At 42.8% G+C, this 12,132-nt stretch overlaps 1 protein-coding gene across 9 annotated transcripts in view; it reads right to left on the reverse strand.

Annotated features, from left to right (window-relative positions):
* The window catches only part of myt1b (myelin transcription factor 1b), a 136,909-nt gene that overhangs the window by 38,690 nt on the left and 86,087 nt on the right, over window positions 1-12,132 (reverse strand). For 7 of the 9 annotated variants that reach the window (XM_025901809.1, XM_025901803.1, XM_025901808.1 and 4 more), the window contains exon 3: window positions 1,046-1,152. In XM_025901809.1, coding sequence (XP_025757594.1) covers window positions 1,046-1,152 — 107 coding nt within the window. Of the gene's footprint in view, window positions 1-1,045; window positions 1,153-5,810; window positions 6,133-9,436; window positions 9,574-12,132 lie in introns of those variants that run through there. The other 2 variants (XM_005462779.4, XM_019349655.2) reach the window with 2 other exon arrangements.

A 12,132-nucleotide genomic window follows, 5' to 3' on the forward strand; every position in this document is an offset into this window, starting at 1 on the left:
ATAGCTTTCTTCCATTAATAAATGAAATCTGGATATAAAAACAGCGTTTTGTATTCACTTGTTTGATGATCTAAAATATACGTGCGACAGAGAGAATAAGAAATTGGGAAGGAGGCTCTGTAAAAAAATAAACAATTAATAGCAACAGTTTTGCTTCACATGTGTGGGTCTGTGCTTTGCAGTCAGTCACACAGATAGCCTGGTTTGTAAGCAGCATCTATCTGGCTAATAACTTTAACCTCTTGTCCAAATACATTTACCTCTGGCTCCAGGAAACTACGACAGCAGGTGCAAAACCCATCGGTGATGTCACAGTGACTATCAAGTCAAAAATCTAAATGTTTTAGTCCCTTCCTTGTTCAGAGTTGCTTTGAGAATGGGAGTCCTTGCTGTAATTTATTTGGGCTGAGTCTGAAAATCTCCGAGAGGACTGTCAGACTGTTGTTTTCAGAATGGTGAAACCTCCTTGAAAGGATGGCAGAGCAGGGCAGAAGTTTTAGACATGGCAGAGCAGGTTAAAGAGACAAAAAGAGGTGTTGGTGGAAGGGAGCATTTTTCTCCTCTGCTGATAAGGCAGAATATCATGCACTTAAAAAAAAGTATGAGCAGCTCAAGGACATCCTTTTGAGTTTCTTTTTTTATTGTGTTTCAATAGGAAAAAAAACTGTGAAGTGAACTCAGCAGTAGCAGGAAAACGCTGAGCTGTGCCACGCTGAGCTTAACTAAGCTGAGTGGGGCCGAGGCAAAAGATGGGCAGGGCCAAGCGGGAGATTTGATGTGCTGTTTGATTCATGTTTTTTTCTGTCCAGCATGGCTGTCTAAAATCCCCTGCACCCTAAGACACACATACAGACACACACACACACACACATACACAGATTGCTTTATTGCCCTCCGCTCCGTCTGCCTCCCCCCTTTTTGACTTTTCCCTGCTGAGTTGGGGATTGGACGGAAATGCCCAGGAAGCAGAATAAGGTTGGAAGGGGGCGTGGTGGTGAGTGATGAAGCGGGTGGGGATGTACGAGGGGGCTGCGTTGTCACTCACCATGATTGGTCGACGGCTCTGCAGTCTCTGGGAGGCCTGACAGCGGCTGCTGGTCCTCTCGCCTCGTGTCCACCGCTGGTTCACCAGCTCGCCCCGAAACTCATTTTCTGTTGGTAGAAAAGGAAGAAACAAGAGCAAGAGGTGGGGCAAGAGAAAGGGATGGGTTAGGAGAGGGGACAGATTTGGGAGAAAGAAAAAGAAGGGAAAGAGAGAGAGAGAGTTGTGTGAAATCATCAGCACCAGTAGATGGGCAGTGTGTGGTTAAAGGAAGAGAGAAGAGGGTGGGGGTTTTACTTTGAGGGAAGGTTGGAGCACTCGAGCATGCTGCAGACGATCCTTTATTAACTAAAAGACGAGTACATATGCATCTCGCGGGCGCACGTGCGCACACACACACCGAGGCACAGTTAAGTGCCCCAGCTGGGATCCCTGTCAGTCTACTATTAGAATCAATCAAATTTGTGCATTTTTATCAAGCTTTTCAGGGAGCGTATATATGAAGGAACGAGGTGGTGGTAGTGGTGATGGTGGTGGTGCTGGGGAGCAATGTCAGGGGAGAGAGGCTGAAGAATGGCTAGCATATCATGAATCACACATAAATCAAACCTCTCTTTTTCCTCCCCCCCTCACTCTTTTTTCATCAAGGTAATAGCTCTTCAGTTTATCTTTGTGATGACGGCCTGAGACAAACACACTATTACAAATCCCTTTCTGCTCATAGCGATGCCAGTGCAGGTGTTAAATACAAAACAGAGACGCAGTTTCAAGATCAGGTGGGGAAATAAAGTGTAGATTTTTCTTTTTTCTGGGAGTGCTCAAGGCTGAACTTTGCAACTCGTGTCGCTTCAGCTCTGTCTCTTTCTCCCACTCGGTTTTTAAGCACTGCTAAGCTGGAACAGTGAAATCTGATCCTTTTTCGGATAGACACACACACATATATTTATGTGGTGCTTGAGAGCAATCATGCCCAGAACTCAGAATCTGTGGTGGGAATTTAAGGTAGAATCTTCTTAAAAAAACTAATGCAGCTCTTTCAAATATCCTGCAGCAGTCTTCAGAGGCAACAAAACCTAAAGCTCTCTGAACAAATCCTTGGCCTTTGTTGACTACATCCCTACCTTTTCATTTCTCTTAAGTTTTTTTAAAAATTTTTTATTTCTGTGCTTGACTGTCCTGTGCGTGAACCCATGAGTGAGAGTGGCGCACTAAAAGCAGTGAGAGCAACGGTGGACGAGACAACAAAAGGCTGTGTGTCCGCATCTAAGGGGTCCTGAAGTAGACCCCTTGAACGCCCCCTCCCCATTCCAAACACACACACACCCTGACACACCAGCCATTTACAAAATGCTTGTTTATCAACTTTCACCACCACCCCACCCCACCCCACCCCACCGCAGAGTGAAAAAGTGATTACAGCAGCAATACTGTAGGTCTGCATCTCTATCTCTGTCTCAGCTATCTCCACACAAACACATACACACACAAGTAGGCAAACTCCCATGCCTATTTTGCTTCCTCTCTGGTCTTTCTCCCTCCTTTTAAAGTGAAGTGAAGTGAGCATCCATCCTGTATTGTTAGTTTTGGGGCCAAGGAGCTGAGAGCCCTTCCTAAATGCCAAACATATAACAGCACTCTATTAGGACACATAGCCTGGGGCCGTGTGTCAGCAGCCCCCCGTTCACTCTGCTTAGTCCTGACCTTGTGCTGCACACACACACACACATACAGAAAATACAGGTGGAACCAAAGTTGAAGCGATTCATCACAGAAAGAGGTGTCAGAATTAACCCTTCTTTGGCATCTGGTGTTAAATTTAGAACAAAAAAAAGGCACATCTGGATGTTTTGCAGATGAGAAAACAGAAAACTAATTTGAACCTCGCGTGCTCAGGATCTGCACTCTCTGATTCTTTGATCACATGCTGCTCATTCTCCACCTAAAAGACTCACAGCTCATTATTTTGCAGCAAAAGTTGGAGGAGTATGAGACAATTAGCCATTCACCGGGGGACGTTTGGTTAATCAGAAGTGAGACGGTAGGTGGGAGTGAATGCAATGAATGGGTTTTTTTGCTTGTTTTTTTTTTGTTATTGAGGGGCAAATTTGCCAGTCATCTGCACAGAAAGCAAATAAATGATAAGAATCAATACATTTAGCCTGATCCAAAAAAAGAAAACCTTTTACCTGAAAACAAAGTTTAGGCTCAAGTAATACCATTACAGGACTGCGGCTTACTGTACTGGGACAATAGAGCAAAGAGGTCTAAATCCATAGTTAGATTAAATACCAGGGTGAACTGTCTGTAACAGCATTAGTGTGTATACAGCGCTGGGGCCAGCTGTACACCCCTGGTCCCCTGTTAAGCAGGATTTAGAGACAACTTAGTGTGATTACAGCAAGCTGAGCAGACGGGAGCAAGAAATCAAAAGTTGTGCACCGCCGGGGTGGTTTCATGTTACTCTGTTGGTTTCTTTGTGTCAAAGCACAAAAGAAAGGAGAGTTTCTGGATTATGAGGCAGGTGTGAAAAGAAAACTTGTGATTTAAAGATCCTAGCTTGAAGGGCAAATTAAACAGGAAAGGTGACTAAAGGAGGGGCAGATTGCAAGATGCTACTATCAGTTTAGTGACGGGGATTGGATGGGAAGGCAACAGCACCATGGTAACCAGCTTTTAGGAGGGGGAAGCTCCCCTGAGGGTCACCTTGACCTCTGAGGAAATGACACAAACCGCTGCTTCTAAGACTAAACTGAGCAGCACACCTGAAAATCTGTACATCTCCGTTTTCCAAACACTTCTCCAAGTTGTGTTCCTCTCGTGAAGAATCTGTGCACTTTTGTCTTGCTTTTTTAATTAATTTTCACTTTTCTTTTTTTATTTATTTCCCATTTCAATGCAGGGCATGAAATTCATTATTTCCAGCCTTTCAGTTGAAATGCTTCCTCTCTACTGAAAGACAGGGCCAACCCTGACCTTTGCTTGTACTGCTTAGATTTCTGATAGGCTTTGAATGAGGAGTGTGCAATTTGGCCCCAGCTGCTCCTCCAGTGCGTTTATTGCGCTGCCTCCTCCGGCACCTGCTGTCCTCACCATCGCCTATTCAACCCTTCATAAATAGCGAGGTCTCCTCCTATCACAGTAACTACAAACAAACACACACACACAGACAGGAGCAGGTTCATGTCAGAGGCTGCTACACACAGCTCTATACTCTGCTGTAGCAGCATAAGGCACCAATAACCTAATTCTGTAATCCCCCTCCAAAACTAGGCTACGTTTCACTGGAAATGTGAACAGAAGAAAAACAATAGGTGTTTTATCATTTCTGCCTAGGATGTGTTACATGTGTGGCTCGGTATTTATTCCACATTAAGCCAAACAATAGGCCTGCGGATGCTTATTCCATGCATTTAAATGAGCTTTAACCAACTCCAGCGGAAGATTGTAAAAACTATTTTAAAGCCGCAAATATTTAAAAGCAGCTGAGACATTCTGCCGTTTAAAGTCTGCATTTCCAGCGGCGAAAACCAGAAAGCAAAGTAACGCCGAAAGCTTTCCTGACGGGCAGCTCAAGTTTCTCCCACTCTCTTCTGAGGTTACTACTGCTACAGGGGGAGTGGGGAGAAACTTAAAGAGCGGGTGACATAACACTCTGTGTATCACCATCATCGGCAGCCCCTCATCTCTTTCCTCCATCTTAGGACGCGGGTGCTTTGACAAGCCGCGAGGCGCACACATCACGCGGCCATCTAAGCAAGGCAAGAAGGTGGGGTGAACAAGAGAAGGGAGTGGGGGGTGTGAGGGATTAAAAAAACAAGAAAAAAACAACAGCACAGACGCACAGGCTCGCTTTCTGCACCGTGCCACAGTCCGACAAGATCCGGCGAAACGTGCCACTCGAGGCTCCCCTCCGTGGCGTCTATTTCCAGTGCGCTTCTGAGGACTTTTTTTTTTTTATTTATCTGCGCACTACTAAAGGCGGCTGACATTTGAAGAGAGCATCTCTGTTTTTTTGCTGCAGAGGATCAAATGGTCAACCCCTCCCTCCATCCTTCCCTTTGCCTTTCTCTCTCTCTCTCTCGCAATCACACTCACTCCATCCATCCATCTGTCCACACACAAACACACACAGGAGTCCTGCTGCTCTACCTTTCTAATAATACAAACTCTGCACACATATCTCAATTTACTAGAAAGGGTGGGACGTGGTACAGTAAACGAGCAAATTTATTCCTGGAGACAGGAAGGTGAAACTAGAGGACGGAGCAGAGGATGGAGCATCGTACTGAGTGTGTCTGCTTCAAGCCCCACACTCTGATGATGAACTATTCGACACGGGCAGAGTGGCAGAGAAGTGCACGCATCAACTGAGGTTCCGAGAAAGCGCCATAGTTGGTTTATTCCCACTTATTACACAGCGGCGGTGTAAACACACGCAGCATGGAAGGGGCTAAAATATAGCTTCATCTCCATTCTGAGCGGAAAATACTTATAGCAGCTGACAACGTAAATAAATGGAGCGCACTTCTCAGAAAAAAAGAAGAAAAAAAATCAGGTCAAACTGTGGGGAGATCGCAGCTGTGGGTAAGTTTTAATCCACACCGGGGAATTAGGAAATATAAAAATGTGACATCAACACTAAACCGGTGCTAAATCGCGCTGTGGGGGGATGCTTTTAAATATCACACGGAGTCAAAGTCACGCACAAAGGCTGGGTAATTCCAGATGAATCATCACAGATCTAAACACTCAAAACATTTCTGATTACCTGTATCCGATAATATTTCCTCTGTGGTTTCGGCGCCGCGTCCTCGCTCTGTTTTCAGAGTTGCAGGCCAAGTAGTTTTCTTTAAAGAGACACGATATCCCGAGAAAAGCTTTGTGTGTTTGTTTTTTTCTTTTAAAAAGCAATCGTCTATCCCGTTCCAAACGTCCAGATGTGATAAATAAGAGCGAGCTGAAGGTTGTACCGGCCTCTCCTGCGCAGCGCATCGGTGCACGGCTCCGTATCCGGGCGTTAAGATGTTACTTGTTTGTAAGCAAAAAACATGGCTTCATTTGCCTTTGTCAGCGAGGAGGGGAGAAAAAACGTAATATTGACTTACCTTTCCCTCATGAGCCATTGTACCACCCCCTCCCTCCCTCCATCCATCCCATCCCCTCTCAACTCCCCACCCGCCCCTTTCAACTCCTCCCTCCGCCCTTTGCCATGACATCACGGAAGCTGTAGTAAAACCTCCAGCATCAGATGGGCAGGGCTTGAGGTCCCCTCTTACTACACACTAACTCAATGGGCATATGTGCACACACACACACACACACACCTTCCTGACTTTCGTCCTTCCTCTCTCCTAAGCATCTCTCAAGCCAGCGCAACGTACAACTCTAAACCAGATTTGACTCTAACTGCGCGCCATTTCCCACATATGAAAATAAAGTTTCTATCTCTCCAAACATCCCATAAACACCGTTATCAGCGTGTAATCGTTGGTGAAGCATCTCTACGCCTCTGGGCTCCAACACAATATTAGACACCAGAATTAGCTCATGTCTTATACATTTCACCCGCTGACAAGTTCTTGATGTCCCCCAAAAGCATTACTGTAATCCTTCACCACCCCTAACGCACCCCGGAAAGTGGTACCGTCCAATAATTCATTCAGGGGGACTTTTTTTTTTTTTTTAGTCGAGGACCGTGAATTGATGTAGTAGCAGAGTCTGGATATGCGCGCAGCGCTGACAGCATCTGATAACTCCTCCGTATGGGAAGAAGGGGGTGGGGGTTAACGACATATAGGCAGAGAGGGAGATTATATGTCTCCCCCGAGCATAAAAAAATATTTATGCTCAGGGGAGGCGACAAGAGGATTGAAGTGTGATATCGGTTTGAATAAAAAGAGAAGCAGGAGTTTACTAAGACAACTAATCACTCTCACTTCCTGATCTGCTCATCGTTTTTAGGCTGACCGCCGCAGCTCCGAACAACAAACAGCCGGTCTTAACAGAGCAACTTGGAGTCACTCCCAAATGTTGCTCACATCGTGCTTTTTGCTTTGCCGTTTTGAAACCATTAGTGGAAATGACAACCATTCATTACAAGCCATTTGAGAATAGTCCCCACAAATGCCATCCTTTATCTGCTGTCTCCACGCCGCGCACGCAGGGAATATTCAAAAAGCCCAACCTTCAGCTTTCAGAAATTCTATTAAATTCTTATCTCTTTGCAGCAGGCTCTTTTTGTGAAATCCCATTGTTATGCATTGGAGCTGAAATCAATCACCGGCCGTGCACGCCGCCATCAGTATGATTTCAGACAGTGGTGTGCAGAAAGAGACACGCAGAGAGAGAGAAGGGATTCACAACAACGCCATCGACAACCGAATAAACAAAAGAGAGAGGGGGGGAATAGGAAATATCCCGGGCCATGATCCAGCACAGGGTGGACCGGTGTCGCAAAGTTGAGGCCTGTAGGTCAGGTGTGAACTAGAGACACACGGAGGGTTTCTGGCGGTTAAAGAGAAAAGAGAAAAGGCCTCAAATCTCAAAACACAATCGCTCGCTGCTATCAGCACTGCGGACAGCTCCAAAGTGCTGCTCCAGAGATTCTGTGCGTGTTCAGAACCGTGGACAGCTCTGGCCCACAATATCTACTACAGCTCATTGTTGAGGCAACAAAGGCTTTTGCCTGCTCACTGTTGACACTAACTATCTGCCATCAGCTAACTTTAATGGCATCAAACAAAAGTCCTATTTTTAAAACGATAATATTTCACTTTTAAAAATAGGGAATATTGCTCCATTTGTCCTAATCCTTGATAACGTTGTTTCGAACTTGTCAGTTTTTCACATTTTATTTTAAAAGGTAAATCTGATTTCAAGTAAAATCATTTTACACTAATAATATGAATGCTTACATGTAAACTTTATTTAATACTGTTGAACATACTGTCACAAGTGTATCAAGTGGGCGGGTTTTTTGTTGTTGTTTTTTTACTGTTGTGGCTTTTATTTTGAAGGATAAAACCTGAACCATATTTGCCCTGGTTATAAACTAATACAGACAAAACGGAATGCCACATCTATGAAAATGAATGACCAAAACTAAAGTTTATTCCATTTAAAGGTCTAAAACTTTATCATCACCACTGCATTTTATGTTATTTTGAAAGGAAAAATTGACAAAATAAAGTACAATCATTTCATCCTTAACAAACAAACCAGAATGCAACTTTAATAAGTCCAAGCTCTTAAAAATATTTCTTTAATGTAAATATATAACAACTCGTATTTATTGTCGATCTATTCACGTTTTTACTTTGAAAATATATACCTATATAAAATAAACCTATTTAATGTATACGTTTGAATTTGAAAACTTTACAATATCAAGCCATTCACTTGTTCTTGCCTTTTATTTTTAAGGGTAAGACACGGGTAAACTCACCTTATTCAGAAAGAAAAAGTAAAATACACAGTGTCACTTTGTATAAGCCTAAGGTGGCACAGTTTAACATTTGTAATCGGTTGCCCTTTGTGGCTATTATTTTGAAGAAATGAAAACTGAAAACAAAAACTTTCTTCTGAAGGCTAAGTGTGAGTAATCGAGCAGCCGGTGCACGAGCTGGGGAAACTTGTTCCTCTGTTGTTCTTAAGTGTGTCTGCAGATGCAGATGGCAGAGGCCTGCAGCACTATAGCTCTTGTATGGTGGCTATATTGTGCGGAGTGCAGGCAGCCAGTATAAATATTACATGGGGGCAGCAGCTGAGTGAGCGCTTAGGTTGGGACCGGGGGAGGCCCCTATAGTCCCTCGACAGATGGAACAAGCCGACAGACTAAAACACACACACACACACACCAAGAGAAAAAAAAAACTTTTTAATAAGCCCGCAGCTTTGGCAGTGTCCCCATGGTACCGGGGCCACACGGTCCCCCAGGGACCAACTGTCCTTTGTCTGGCCAGTTTTTATCCGAAGAGGCTGAAGTTTAGCTCTGCTGTGTGCTCAGGACAAGTTTACATTTCTTAAGTTTATTTAGAAATGCTTGCAGGCGACGAATTTGCTCCGCGGAGAAGTTTTAAAGTTACGGCTGGTGTAACCAGACATTGTTCTAAGCCTCTTTTAATCCAGCACAGCGATGGCCACAATGTCTCTAAAGGGATTTTTTGTTGTTGTTGTTGTTGTTTTTATTTTCTATTTATTTATTTCTTGGATGCAAGCAGAGATGCTGCAACTTTTTAAAACAAAGTTCCGCGGCGTGTCTGTTGACTGTCTGCTTATATCTGCGTCAGCACTGCCGAATGATTCTAAAGTGAGACGGAGATGCCGAGACACGAAGTTTAAACAGCAAGTTTCAAAGTTGCTCCTCTACAGTTTAAAAAAGTGAGCGATACGAACCTAGAAAAGTGCGGCACAGCTTCATCTCTGCGGTCCTCCTTCTCTCGATCCCTCTGAAAAGTACCGCAGCGGCCTTCAAGTGCTGCTGGCAAGTTTACTTCAGCCGAACAAAGTTACTCAAACTTTACTTCAACTTCCCGACGGAGTGACGAGGGGCGGTGATAGACCACTGACTGACACACACGGGAGCCAATAGAAAGGAGGGCTGTCCTGCTGCCCGGAGCTGGAGCCAATCCCGCCCCTTCAGTGTCAGCTTTCAACAACAATAGCCCGAAAAACCGAAACAAAGAGCATCTGCTGCGCCCGGCGACTTCTCACACTCACGCTCCCCCAGCGATCTGACTGAATGCACATAAACGCTCATCTGCTTCATTTACATCAACCTGCACACGCTGCTGCACTAAAAACTTCCACAGACATCAAACATAGATTCAGACGTGTTGCACAAAGAGCTTCGCGGAATTAGATCGCAAATAAGTCCACCACAAACTCGTGGACAACTGCATGGACACGTAACGAAGCAGAACCGAGCTGCAGAATGATGACTCTAGCTGTAAACAAACATGGAAGTAAAGCGAGGTATAATTTTTATTCTGCTTATGTTAGCAACATCTTTCTTTTCTGTTCTCTTCTCTTCTTCTTCTTTAAAAAAAATATGATTGGTCAGTTTCCACCAGCCTCCCACATCACGTGTGACCAAATGTACCAGATGTACAGCTAATTTGGGGAAGTTAGAGGAGCATTTTCACTGGAACTCCAGGCCTATTCAGAGTGTCTGTGTCTGGGACAGACAGACAGTTTCTCCCTCCCAATAGCAGATGGTCTGCCAGATAATGAGCTCTCCCATTGCTTGCTCCCATTACCCCCATCCCCATCTCTCCAAGATGTAATGGGGGGTAAAGCAACCTCAACGCATTCTACAGCCTTTTCAGGCACATTTAATGTTCTGATTGCTTATTGCTATTGTTTGTTGAAGAGAGTTGCACATTGCCAAACAATATCCTCTCCTTTCATGGAGGCGTGTGCTTGTCTACACTTTGAAATTTGTAGTGTTAATGTAAGACCAGCTCATCTAAGATTCGGCTTAGCCTCCCTTCATCCTCTACAACGAGTTTAAATAAATGAATCACTGCTCGCTAATAAACGCGAAACAAAACAAACGCAAAACAAACTACACTAAACAAACAATACATATATATGTATATATGTATATATATATTATATTAATAAACACAAATACACTGTAGCTTACATGTTGTATTTTTTTTATGTTGACAAGCTAAATAATAAAAATTAAATAAAAAACTAAATATACTCAACATAATTAGCCTGAGATAAAGGATTATGCTTTCTCCTTAGAAGCTTGAATACTGAACTCAGATACATTTTTACTAAATTGAAGTGAATGAAACTAAATTTCATTACCCTTATCTAGTATAAGCTTCACTAGCAAATAACTATGTGCTACTAGAGTAAGCTATAAGACAAACTCAAGCAAAACAAGCAAAACGACATTTGCTTGAATCACTTCGAAACTTGAATGGTTACAATAAATAAATTAAATGACACTGAATTCAACTTTCCCTTTCTGTGTAAGCAGAGTAGATGTAAGCGACTAAACTTCAATTCAATTCAATTCAATTCAATTCAATTTTATTTATATAGCGCCAAATCACAACAAAAGTCGCCTCAAGGCGCTTTATATTGTACAGTAGATAGCACAATAATAACCAAGCTAAACTCCCTGTATACATTATTAGAAGAATCAATGCTGCTAAACAAAACAAAAATAAAAAGAACTTGGATGTCTTGGAAAAACTTTGAAAATGCCCAAAAACTAAGCTAAACTAAGCTGTGACAGCACAGTAAATTAACACCGTCTGACTACAATCAAATTTCCAGAGTCTTCATCATACAAAAGGAATTATTGGAAGAAGTCGATGATTGTTTCACCAAGCTGGAAAAAAGAAAATGAAAGCCAGAACAAAAGAAAACAAAATTAAATTCACAAAACTCGCTCCAAGCCTGTTTGTACTGTAACAAATGTAACAAAACCACAACAAATGCATTCCTCTTGGCCCAAATAAAAATCCCTGAACTTCCTTAATAAAGCCTGAATTTTCAACACTGAAGACTAAAGATATTCAAAGTAAATATAACTGAATCAAAAAACAAACAAACAAATCTGAACAGCTGACAACAACTGTGTACACTCAACTCAACTTGTGTCAACTAAAACTAAAGTCAACCAAAATTAAACTCCAACAAATTAAATCAAATTAAGCTAAGCTAAACCTAACTGAAACAGCTGCTGCAAATGGACTTAAACAGACTGTTGGAGGCTTATTTAACCGGGGTTGCAGGTTGACTGTAACCTGTTCCAGCTGACATAAACTAAACTAAATTAAACTAAAATGCTTACTTATAAGTTATAGAAGTCCAACTACATCAAACAAAACAAAATCAACTTAACCCGCTTATTTGAGCCCAAACTCTGATTACTGAACTAAACAGCATCGAATAAAAGAAAACTAACTACATGAATTTTAGTTTTAGCGGTGTGCCCCCAAGCTAAACTGACTTGAATGTGCACTGAAGTGTGGTTCTAAATGCTGTCAACAAATATCTGACCACCACAGCCTTTAACTGAAGCGTAGTTTTCATGTTTATTCTTATCATCCAGTGAACAATAAAGC

The sequence above is a fragment of the Oreochromis niloticus genome, linkage group LG20 (genome assembly GCF_001858045.2).
Source record: "Oreochromis niloticus isolate F11D_XX linkage group LG20, O_niloticus_UMD_NMBU, whole genome shotgun sequence".
Classification (NCBI taxonomy): Eukaryota; Metazoa; Chordata; class Actinopteri; order Cichliformes; family Cichlidae; genus Oreochromis; species Oreochromis niloticus.